This window comes from Poecilia mexicana, unplaced genomic scaffold (assembly GCF_051168715.1).
Source record: "Poecilia mexicana isolate PSO_F unplaced genomic scaffold, ASM5116871v1 scaffold_9, whole genome shotgun sequence".
Lineage (NCBI taxonomy): Eukaryota > Metazoa > Chordata > Actinopteri > Cyprinodontiformes > Poeciliidae > Poecilia > Poecilia mexicana.
This window is the reverse complement of record NW_028263378.1, coordinates 10,794,154-10,806,848: the sequence shown is the minus strand read 5'-3', so window position 1 is coordinate 10,806,848 and position 12,695 is coordinate 10,794,154. Positions and strand designations below refer to the sequence as shown.

At 38.5% G+C, this 12,695-nt stretch overlaps 1 protein-coding gene across 5 annotated transcripts in view; it reads right to left on the bottom strand.

Annotated features, from left to right (window-relative positions):
* dmxl1 (Dmx like 1) overlaps positions 1–12,695 on the bottom strand; it is a 62,224-nt gene that overhangs the window by 15,846 nt on the left and 33,683 nt on the right. For 3 of the 5 annotated variants that reach the window (XM_088008776.1, XM_088008778.1, XM_088008777.1), the window contains exons 32-42: positions 10,220–10,411; positions 9,535–9,611; positions 7,293–7,414; positions 5,116–5,373; positions 4,778–4,974; positions 4,535–4,683; positions 4,231–4,316; positions 3,893–4,094; positions 3,470–3,587; positions 3,057–3,119; positions 251–337 (exon numbers count right to left, since the gene is read on the bottom strand). In XM_088008776.1, the coding sequence (XP_087864902.1) occupies positions 251–337; positions 3,057–3,119; positions 3,470–3,587; positions 3,893–4,094; positions 4,231–4,316; positions 4,535–4,683; positions 4,778–4,974; positions 5,116–5,373; positions 7,293–7,414; positions 9,535–9,611; positions 10,220–10,411 (1,551 nt within the window). The remainder of the gene's footprint in view (positions 1–250; positions 338–3,056; positions 3,120–3,469; positions 3,588–3,892; positions 4,095–4,230; positions 4,317–4,534; positions 4,684–4,777; positions 4,975–5,115; positions 5,374–7,292; positions 7,415–9,534; positions 9,612–10,219; positions 10,412–12,695) is intronic. The other 2 variants (XM_088008779.1, XM_088008780.1) reach the window with 2 other exon arrangements.

Below are 12,695 nucleotides of genomic sequence, written 5' to 3'. Positions count from 1 at the left end.
GAACTCTAAGTAAACAAGTTTCTGCAGCAGTTTTCCATTACAGAGAAGCGTGTTTCTGCAAAGACAGAGCTACAACACAAATCACGAATACTGCATCAGCTTCCATGGCACTGATAAAAGTTTTATATTACTGAGGAAAAAAAAAGAGCAAAGGCAGCCAAACAAGGAACTGAAGTAATTAACTGTGAACACTTGTATCTTTTTTCATCTTGTTTTCTAATATTTAGTGACATCAGTGTGAGACTTTTACCTTGTTGATGGCAAAGGCTGTAATGATGTCAGATTCCTTGTGGATGATGCGTGCTTTGCCTCCGGGCCAGCCCAGATCTGACTCAGTCTGTGGCGAATAACATACACACACACACACACACACACACACACACACACACACACACACACACACACACACACACACACACACACACACACACCATGTCACCACCATGGAGATTTAGTAATTACAAGTGAAACATTGGCAAATATTTCCTGCAGACAAATAACAGCCTTAATCCCTGCTCCATTTCCTTTAAACTATGGGACAGACATAAGAGAGCTGAACAAATTATTTGTCAAGTTATGTTCAGCAGAATTTATCTGCAAAGCTAATCCTATAAATTATTTTTATTTCTATAGCATTTAAGAATTCTGTTGAATAGAAGAAAAACTGAATCAGGCCAAACTCTTGTTCATTAAGGCTCGATTACAGCGCTACAGTGCAAAAAGTACTCACACTTCCTAACCTTTTTCACATTACCACCAAAAGCTTCAATGTGTTTAATTGGGAATTTATGTGATGGAGCAACAAAAAGTGGTCCAGGATTATAAAGTGAAAAGAAAAATGATAACCAGAACCACCTATTACATCTCCGCTAGTTTTGCACATCCAGAGACTGAGCATTGGGAGATGGATTGGATGGAGAGCACTGAAAGAACAAATGTCAAGTCTTCCTATTGATTTTCAATTGGATTTAGGCCTGGACCTTGACTAGGCCATACTAACCCATGAATTGTAGCTAGTAATGTATAGTATTAATTGCCAGTTTACCATAACTGTCTTTTTGGAAGGAGAACTTCCTCTCAAGTCTAACTTGTTTTCTTCCAGGATTGCCCCATCCACCTTCCCATGAACTAACCAGTTAAAAAAGAATCCCGACAGCATGATGCTGCCACCACCATGCTTTACCAAAGAGATGACATATTCAGGAAAATGTGCAATGTTTATCATGCAAAAAATGTTTTTTATTTAGGCAAAAAGTTCAGGTTTAGACTCATCTGGCATCAAAATATTTAAACCTGATTATTGTTCATTTATTCTTTAATCTTTGTAGGGTTGCAGTAGTGTCATACTACTACTATTTTCAGTTGACGAATTGAACAGAGATGTTTAGAGCTTGGGATATTGTTTTACAGCCTTATCCTGCTCTATACTTCTCCATAAGTTTCTCCTTGACCGGTCTTTGTTCTCTGGTCTTTAAGCAAACCTTCAGAGAACTCTAAAATTTATACTGAGATTAAATTACACAAAGGTAGACAATACTGACTTCTGAGAGCAATTAATATAATAGGGTATCAGAATAAAGGTGGTTCTGCACAAATGTACAAAGCACTTGCAAGGTTTTTATGTACAGTAATTTTGAAACCTCATCACAATTATGCATGACTTTGTGTTGATCAATTATTTAAATCCCAATTAAAAACAATAATGTTTTTGACTGGAACATGAACACAAAAAAGGTCAAGGGAGTTGAAAGGCTCAGTACGTAAATGCTGGCTAGTAGAGAGCAGAAGGGAAAAAGACCCTGGAGCGATGAGTGGTCCGGTGGGATGCGTACGGCTCTGCAGGCTCTTCTGCAGCTCTGCACATTGGACACAGAAGCTAGAACTTGACGACCAAGTTACTCGAGTCGAGATTGAATTAAAGTCTTCTGCGCATTCAGTCGGGAGGAAAAGATTGTGTCGTTTTCTTTCAAAGAGTCAAACAAAACTTGACCTGCAGAAATCTAAATATGGTGTTTTGCCATTTTCTCTAGCACATAATCTCTGCAGGATGCAGATTCACTGCGACAGAGTTGAGCCCATTAATGTGAAGCTGTTCAGCTTCATAGGGTGTCCTCTGAGAGACTGGGTTAATTAAAAATGAACCAAATGGAGTACCTACAATGTGCCAGCTTTCATGGTGGAAGCCAGATCATCTGTAAAGCATCAGTTTACAGACTGATCTAAAATTTAAGCCTCCCATTCACATTCATACTGAGGCAGGTAAATGTAAAATTAATCTCAAACTCATGACGGCAACATTCAGAGTTCATAGTCCTAAAAATACATGTACTGTAATTATGTCAAAATCTTTTAAAATTGGATTAAAGAGGTCATGTTTGCAACTTAAAAGGAGATGACGAGTACTTTGAACACGTATGCGTATTGCCACCCCTGCTTGAACCATTCAAACTCTAAACCCATGACGTGCGTTACATAAGGTGTTATATTTACAGAAGTGAACAGCAGCATGCCATACACATCTTAGTGTTAAAAGAATTACATAAAATGTTCTGTTCTGCAAGTCGCAAAGCTTGGGTGCTATATTTAGAAGCACACTGTGCTCCGTAAAAGCCTGCTGATAAACATGGAGCCCCATCAAAAAAACTTTACGGCTCAAAACACTTTTCTTTCATTTGCTTGATTTTTTTTCCTAGTGAATTTGCATTTCAAAGCTGGACTTTGAAACGCAGAGAAGAGGTTTTTCTTAATTTCATTTTTACATTAATTATCACATCTCTCAGAACCTGTTGTAACACTGCTTTTTTTTTTATAAAGCAAAGGACCAGAAATAACCAAGGGTGTGACCAAAATCAGACAATTTTCAGCTTGACCCGCACTGGACCATAAAACATTTGATCGGTGGATCCTTGGTCAAAGATTTTAAAGCAAGCATTTCATCTTGGGGAGTTTTGACCTAATAAAAGTGTTGCAAAAAATTCTGAGATTTGAAACCAAAGTCGATCTCACTCATCCCACTCCCACATCATAAGCAATTATTGATCAATAAGTAGCAGTACCTGACTGTTTCCTGCCTCCTCCACTCCTGAATATTTCATACTGTCAGTGTGGTCCTCAACCGACTTTAGTGATTGGGGGAGCAGCGCAAGGGTAGACCAGCACAAACAAAACACACAACAACCAGTGATAAAACATGCAAATTCACAAACTTTGATTTACTGTAATGTTATTAGCTCAGCGTGTAATTATCTGCATACAAAATGGAAGCATCAACATGCTAATGAAGGCAATTATGATACATGTGGATTGCATGCAGCACCCAAAAAGCACAAAGGCATTAACATGGATTTAATGATGCCATCTGACCGGGGATTCATGCAGATGCACTGTGGTAAATGGTAAATATGCTACTTAGTGAGGGTTAAAATAAAGCGTGTCTCATGCAGCAGGTTGTAGACTAAATGTGACGCACCTGATTTGTGCCTGGTTTCTTGGTGAAGATGTTCCTAATGAAAGTCTCCTGCACCTCTTCCTGTTTCACCAAGAACTGCCATAAACGCTTCACCGGCAGTACCGAGTGGTGGCTGCTTCTGGGAAAAATAATAAGAATATTAGAGTAAAACATATACATTCTTCTGAGTGATGATTAATTAGTAGCACAAAGCTAATGCAAAAAAAAAAAATCACATTTAAAAACTCATTGTCAAAATACAGCTTACAAAGATGGGGGAGAAACGGGAAAAAACAGCAACAGCAAACAAATCAAAGAATATTTTATATGTAAAAAAAAAACAAACAATAGCAAACTCATCTTCTGTCTTCACCTCAGAGGAAGACAGAGGAAGAAAAAAAAAAGAAATTGATCATTTTAGTTCAACCTATAAAACGATGGTACCTGAAGGGGGTGTTGGATGGCTCAAACAGGGCTTTGTGTCTGAGCAGGGCGGGGCCAGGAGTTGGGATCTCGTCTTGGAGGTGAGTGGAGATGTACTTTGCCGGAGGGCCGCCGAACAGCTCCAGCCTCTTTTGCAGCACCTGCTCCCATCGCTGCAGCGTCTTCAGCACAGCGTGACACAGAGGCGAGGCCACAGGCAAATCTGTGTTTAAAAAAAGCAGCCGCACACAAAGGAGGAGGCAACAAGATTAGCTGAGTGAGGCAGAATGAAGTAGGGCAGCACTCATCTCCATCCTGGATGTTATTTGTTTTAGCATGCAGAGTATTTTAGCACTTACCCAACAGATCATACCCTGCCATCGGGTAAAAGGACTTGAGGTTGACCAACACCAGTTGTACCATGGCCAGGCGCATCAAACACCAGCTTAAAGAGAAAAGAAGTCATGACAAATCAGATTGTTATGGAGGGACGTCATGCGGTGTTCAAGCTGAATGTGGAGCAGCAATTCAAGGAAGCTCCAATGGAAACAACTGAAAGGAGAAACACGAGGCTCGGTGAAGACATCCAGGATTAATCTAAGCGTCTTGTTTTGAGGGGAGAAGATGAGTCACAGTACACAGAGTATGTATAAATTATGTCACCTGTATGAATTATGGTTTGAATGCTCTTTCTGTGGCAGGTTGGGCTCAAACACATCTTCAGATTCAAGGTCTTCATCATCTTCATCCTGGCTGTCCTGGCTCTCCTCTGAGTCATACTCAACTCTGTTTTGTGACGGTGGCAGCTCAGGCTGAGAGGCGGAAGGACAGAGGCAAGAAGGAATCAGTTGCAGGAGCAAGAAGAGCCATGAGTTTTTGCTCATTGTTGTCTGTGCAGTAGATTACCTTGGCAATGAAATAATCCCAAATACTGAGATCTGGAGGAACAAAATCCTCTTTGAAAATGGAGGTCGCTTCCTGTTCCACTACAATCTTAGGACTGCAAGGTCCTTCACGCTCGATTCCAGACTCTTCCTTGGATCCACTGCGGGATGACAGAAGCTTGAATCGTCGTGGTTTCTGGTCCAACCCACTTGGGGAGGCTGATAAAAAAAAAAAGCGTTAAACATGTTTCAACCAATCAAAAAACAAAACAAAAACAATACTAAGCCACGCATAATTTGTTTTGAAGAAGCTATGTTTCATTTAGCCTCTATGCCCCCCAAAAAATGCAAAACAATCACTTGTAGGCGGAGTTCTTGCTGGACTGCTGGCTTTATCCATGACAGGGACACGGGCGCCTCCTCCAAACACAGTCATCCAAAGCTTACAGTTGAGTGGGTGAGCCATGATGCGAAACAGCTCGTTGCTGGAGTGTGTGGCCATGCCGTGAACAAACAGACTGAGGAAGACTGCTGTCAGGATCTCACAGAGCAGCACAGCCAGACCCGGCTGGGTCTCCTCACCTGCGGAGCTCAACAGGTGAATAAGAGAGGCGATACCTGGAGAAACAACAAAATGGAAAAATTGCAAAGGGAAGAAAATTTAAGCATTTTTGTGTCTGAAAACTTTAAGCAACAGCACAGAGTCTTTTAGATTTTAAATTACTTTTGATAGGACATGTTGATAAAAGCAGGATTAATTTAGAAAGAAATAATATCCATTTCATAATTATATATTTTTCTAACTATGCCCCTCTCAATCAATGAAAATATTTTAAAGCATTACAGTAGTCAACCATATTTTTACATGTTTCTACTTCTATTTAGATCATCTTAACTGATGACCACTATGTATTTGAGGCTGGATGCCACCATCCTAATCTTCTGCTCCCTCCTAAAGCAAATGCATCAGCAATACAGAACAGGAACAAGAAGGGCCTTAAATCCAATAAATTGCACCAAGGACAAATATGTCCATGTTAAACACATGATTTAAAAAAGGGACGCTCTAATAAAAGTTTTTATGTTAGTAATATTGTGTGTTTTAATCAGAAATCCTTTAGATCTCAGGAGTGGATCAACGTGTGAGAACAAAATAGGCTTTTAAAATGACTATAAATGGTTGTTCCCAACACATACAATAAGGATAGTTTATGTCATTAAAACATCAACAGGAAGCCATTACTGGCTTCTCTTAAGCTGAAACATTTCTTAATGCCTCTGAGGATTTTCTGCTGCACGTTACTAAATTACCACCACCAAAGATCTATAAATAAAAACAGACAGCAGACACATCCCAAGCCAGAGAGACCGAATAAAATATTTATGTATAAATGATTCCAGCTCAAAGACAACATTTAAATCTAAATAAAATCCAAATGGAGATCAGAAGGTCTGACGTTGGTACAGTCAACTGCCACGCAATGAATTATTAAAAAGATGGACAGCAGCAAAGAAAGATCTTTAATAATTAATGCAACAATAAAACATCTACACTGACAGCCTGCAGTGTCTGATGAGAATAAACATTTCTGCTAAAATGTTGCTTGGTTTACTCTAAATTATCCTCTACTTGCAGAGTAAGCAAAAACTAATGTTTTCATGACATCCTTAAGTTTTGCTTTAATTATGTCACAACCACAATGTTCATAAGGGGAAAGAAAATATTGACGGCGCTAATAATTCACTTCGCTCTGTCCATTATTATATCTGCTGGAATGTATCAAATTATCGTGCTAGAGTTCAGTGTTTCCACTTCAAATAAAAAGACTGAGAAGAAAGATACTGAAACTTTAAACATGTAATCTACTCAGTAAGAGAAATGTTTATTTGCTATATTCTCTACAATCACATGAATACATAGCCCAAAACTAAAGTTTAAATAGCAAGTCAAAAAACTCTGGATTCAATTGGCCTTTCTATTGGTTTTCAAAGCAGATATGCAACTTTAAAATAAATTTTTAAGACAAAAACAGCTTTTAGAGTCCTTGTTGTGCATTTATCTGTATTTGGTGATATGTTTGCTTCAAGTTTAGTGGAATTAAAGCCAACACAGACTAAACATTTAGAAGCAACTTAAAGTTTCTGTCATCAAAGTATTAGTATGAGTTTTAAGGATTTTGGGATATAATTTCTGATTTAGTTATATTATTAATATGTGCCATTTTCCTTTATTCATTTTTAGACCTTAATGACACTAAACCACAGCTAAATGAAAGACAAGCCAGAAAAACCTGAATGCCTAAAATTTATAGTGAAATTGAATCCGATAGGCAATCACATTTATTTTCTTACAAAGTACACCAATAAAGTTAAGATCGTTTTGTATAGATGTGAGAAATATATGCGATGCAATGCCACACAAGGAGAGAAATAGGTGCTGAAGTAATTTTTTTTTAAATTGTTGAAACAGAAAACCCCCCAAAAAACTTTAAAATATTCTTTTAAACCGAGCTGAAAGTTGAATCTGTGGGACTTACCAGGCCACTGAGCAGGAGAAGTATTTGGCTGAACAGCCTCACCCAAGTTGACGGTTTTCACCGCCTGCCTCTGAGACAGTAAAACACTCTGATACACAGTCCCGGTGAAATGGTTCACATGGCTGTCAGAGGAGCAGAAAAAAGAAAAGAAATGGACCGATTCAAGACAAAACTTCCAAAGTAACATTTGTGTTTTATGCATAATGAATAACTGAAAGGTAAACAGAAAAAATGGATAAGAATACAATTTTGTCAGTACATCATATTTGTTTATCTCCTCAAATTAAATGACTAAATCTTTAATTGCTCTCCAATTGCTCTGCATACAAGAGTTACACTGCTGTCAGAAATGAATCAAAAATTAGATTTTAGTTTTTTAAATTAGTTTGTCAAAAACGGTCCTTTATTGCAGTGGAGAAATGCAAACATCCTGGGCTTACTAAGAACATTTTTAAATTTCTGTGTAGGTTGCCAGTTTGTTACCTCTATAAGCAATTGTTCCCAGACCTTCTTTCGCCTGATTTCTTCCACCTCGCTGGATAAATGACAATATAAATCTTCATTCTATGAACTCTCATTGAAGCTGCAGGACTGGGGCAATATTATTTTTGTTCATGATCACTGGGTTATGTATTGAAGCAAGATAAAAAAAATCAAGCTGCTTTGCACTACTTCTCAATTTTGGAGACGGAAAACAAATTAACTTTTATCAGCTACGATCGCAAACACAACTGAATAGTAAAAATGATGACACATGGTGTTTAAATTTGACAAAACTTACCTAATTTGAGACTTACTTAAAGCTAAATAAGTAAGGGGAGAGAACTTTAATAGTAAGAAAGAAAAGAACTCTTCTCCTTAAGACATGACGCACCTAATTCATTTCTACTGTGACTTTAAGCTCCAGTCTGGTAAAGCATTCATGCAACTGTAATCATCATGGAGGATTCTGACAAAACCATGACAGCAGCACACAAAGCAGCACAGCTTTAAGCCAAACAGGCTATTTTAAAAATGGCCTCCCACGCATAGGAATTCATCTGAAGTTTAAATCCGACTCCGTTCTTGTCAACCTGATTGGAAGCTATGGTGCATCAGCCTCTTAAATAAACAATGCTGCCCTCCCATGCAAAAGAACCAAAACACATAATTAAGCATTTACAATAAGAATGTCAACAAGCATCCTTAAAGTTTTCATAATTTATACTCCACATGATCTAAACAGACAAGTGCCCGTCATACTCCTGCATTTCTTTATTTTGCTTTACAGCAGCTTTTTGCAAAAGCCCAGTAAAAAAAATACTCAGCTATATATGCAGTCTTTACTTCAATTGAAAGTGTGTATTATCCTCCCATTATGCAACACGTCCTTGTTACCAGCAGCCGTGTCGCTGCCTTATTAATTATTATTCAGCACCAGCAGCCCTTGAAATCATTCAGTTCAAACACCATGGATGAAGTGACACAAATGTTCTGGCTCGAATATTAACAGTCGGGTTACTTGTGACGAGGTAGTAATTTGGATTTATAGTGAAGGTTAATCGCTCTGGAAGTGAGAATCTGGTTGAAGGAATCACCTGGAGACCAATAAGGGATTAAAGCAATGGGAGCAGGCAGGACACTAGCCTGGAGCTAACACTTCGTCAACCTTGGTGGCATGAAGTAGAGTTTGCACCGTTTTATGCAGAACTCTGGAGAAAAGGTGCAAAACATTGTATTGTGAAGGTTTTAAAACACTCGTGTTTTAAAATCCAGACAGGAGGATCTGTCAGTACAGATCATTTCAGCAAGCTGATCATATAGGCCGCGATGATCGCCATGGTAACAGGAAATACATAAAGGCAACAACCTCTCCCATGCTGTATATGTGAGACAGCAGTGGTGAAATCAAAGACAGAGAGGTCCAGCTGTGTGAAGCAGGATGAATAGTCAGGCGATGTTGTTCTTTTCAAAGCATGTGACGCAACTGTGCAGTCATATGTTGTTCATGAGGCTCAGGCCAGATCACATCAACCTTCATTTACTTCTCTACAAAACCTGTAATCATTTTATATATACACTTTAAAACAGGTGAAGTCAATTATAGCTGATGTTAAACCACTGCAAAATTCAAGAGGTAGTGTATATATTTAATTTGATCATAGAAGTTGCCTTTTCACATTTGACTAAAATACATTAAATAGGCTCCTTTTGTTCAGAGTTATGGATTATAATAAAAGAGAAACAATTCTGCCACACTCACCTGTATTTGTGTCCGTCACAAAGACATTGATAAATACATGCAGACAAGGAAGCAGCCAAGGTATGCATCACATAGATCTGAAAAGGGGAAGATGCACATGGGTAACATTTTTTTTCTGTTCAGGTAAATATTTTGTTTTGAATTAAAAATATATTTATTGAAAAATATAAAGCGGAATAGTAACAATACAAATGTTAGCTTCAGGTCTGCACCGTTGTACCGGCGCCAATTTCCTTAATTTTAGAAGATCTAAGATTGGCTGATAGTCAGATGTGAAGCATCTTATCCCTTGATCTAATCCACTTTGGCAAAGGTTTTTTTTAAAAATCTGTCACTGTCCTTTCTGCTCTGCAGTAAGAGGTTTGACTGACAGACCGGCCCACCATGTCTGCAGTTAACAATAGTCACCCCACTGTTGCCAACTCAGCCACTTTATTGCTATATTTAGCAATATTCCAGACAAAAAAATGGTATTGGCTAAAATCAGAATCAGCAGGTCAGGCTCTTTAGAGATTGGTAATCAGAAAACTGCAATCTGCGCACCCCTATTAGTTTTGGCCTTTAATTTACAAATGGGCCACCCGTTTTCAGCCAGTTAGAGACACCAATGCAAATTAGTTTTCTTCAGTTTTCACATTCAAAAGGCTATATACAGTATCGAATGAGGAAGAATAAACTGCCATACCTCGTTGTTAACGACATCCGGATGTGGAGGAGAGTCGAGTGCATTGATGGTATGCAGGATGTCGTGGGTCAGATTGGTCAGATGGACGATGGGGTTGGCCACCACCGTCTTTACACTGACCGTACAGGCCGTGAGCAGCGGGATAGAGGTAGGCTGGGAATTCACTTCCACCGCAGACTTCAGGGAGTCGTCCTGCAGACAGAGGGAATGAATCCAAATGTGCCTTCGTGAACAATGTGTGCACATTTATCATAAAGCAGACTACAAACAGGAAACCACTGTGTCCAAAGGGACACAATTGTCTACTGTGTCCTCTGCACGACATGTAGCTCTTGTCCATATCACTTGAACTTTTCAACCACAAATTTATTTAAAGTATATTCTTCCAGCACTTCCTTTTCTGACAGGCTTATCAAAAATATTCACTAAGATCCTAAACGTTTGTAGATTCATTAAAAAAGAATTATTATTAAAAAAATCAACAATAGGTGTTAAAATTAATAATCTCAGTAATTATTGTTTCAACAAGGTGTTGCACAATTCAGTGCGTTTCGGTCCCATTAACAGAAAAAAAAAAAAAAGGCGACTCAAAGAGCGACTGACGAGCAGAGCAGGAGTTTAAATTAACTACTCAACCACTCAACATAGGTTCATGAGAGGCTTATTAATAATCGAGACATAAATATCAAGCCTGGAAACCTGACATCGTAACAGACTGAATGTTTTGTTTTTAATGTAATCTTTGCTCGGCTTGTGGTGCGCAGACGGTTGTCACGGCAACGGGTGTGCTTAAACGAGAGAGAGACAGACAGAGAAAGAGGGGGTAGGAGTGGTTTTGAGTTGGTCTGTTCGGGTTGTTTTACCTTTGTTTACCTTTGCTGTGGCTCATCACACCTGCTGTAGTTTCTGAACATTCAATAAACGACAAACTTGGACTAATTACCTCGTTCTTTGTGAGCATGCGTCACAACAAACATCAAATAGGACAAATATAAGTTTTAACAAATTCTACCAAGATAATTATGTGAAATTAAATTAATTATATCCCGACTTCAGAAGATTTGCCTTTACCTTTTCTGGGCTCTTTGGTTCCTCCAATCAGTCTGTAGTTTCTCATACTGAGGTCATCAAACCAAATTTCAGATCTACCATGACTGACTGACACCTGCTGGCGTCAGGTCTGCAATCAGCTTCTGCATTACGTTTTCTGTCACTTTATTTCTGATATAACTGATGCATATTCACATATAAATAAGTAAAAAGAGTTTAATTAGCAATTTTTATGTCTTTGTGCCATGAGGTAGATCTCAGGCGGCTGGTGAGAGAAAAAGTAGATCTTGCTCTCAAAACGTTTGGGCACCCCTGTTCTAATGAAACTATCAGATCAACATGAAGTAAAAAATAATTGTAAAGTGGAAGGTATAGGACAACTGGCTTCAGGCAGCCAGTTGTCCTAACTAAAGTCATTTAAAGTCTTCTATCAAATTTCTCCATGTTTTAGAAGACTATAAATAAGAAACTCTCATAAAGAGAACAAAAAACTGTGGGCAACATCTTTAAACATTCAAAACAGCAGCATTTCCTCAGCAATGAAGTAAATCAAGTCAAGATGAGCCAACTCCTGGAAATGCCACACATACTTTCCACAAGTATCTTTCTCTGTGTGTGTGATTGACAGTTAAAGAGAAAAGAAGAAAACATTGGCAGTAGAGAGGTGTGTGATTCTGGTGTGTACTATATTTCTAAACATGACTTTCTGCGTATAAAAATACCAGGAAGACTCATTTTCTTCACCCTCGATGAATCACACTCAGTTCTCACTAACCTACTTAACAGGAACTCTTCACACCGTTTGAAGTAAACACAAAGGAGGAACATGAACATTTCCTCAACAACGAGGAAATTTGACAACTAAGGGACCCAAGCTGGGGGAGCAGAAATGTATTTTATTTCAGAATCAAAGCAGAAGCGCGAGGAGGACTCCCTGTGCCCATTGACTGTGCTACAAACACAGATCCCATGTCGCCTCATTGGGTTGTTTACTTCCCACCCCGCGTTTTATTCGTTAGTCTTAAAGCAGCAGGTGTTTGGACACTTACAGCACATCCTGTCAGCTCATTGCTGGAGGTGTACAAATAATCACCTCAAAAGGATGTAGTAATAAGCATAAATGTGTGTCTAAATTATGGAAAAATGGTCAAAACAATTCACTATTTTTAGACAGCTTCGTAAATGTGTTTTAAAAATACATCTGTGCTAATCTGCTCATTAGTTAGCAAATATATGTAATCAGCTGCGGGGTGACAAACTGTAGAAGCAGTTAAATGCCTACAAGAGCTAATTCAGGTCAGTTTAAACATTTGCTACTCCGTTTATTATTTAGAAATATGCAGAAATAAAATTTTACTTTATAAGTTTTGATTATGTCATATTCACCAGACAAGTTGTCAGTGTTTAACCTAGTTTGCCTTACTGT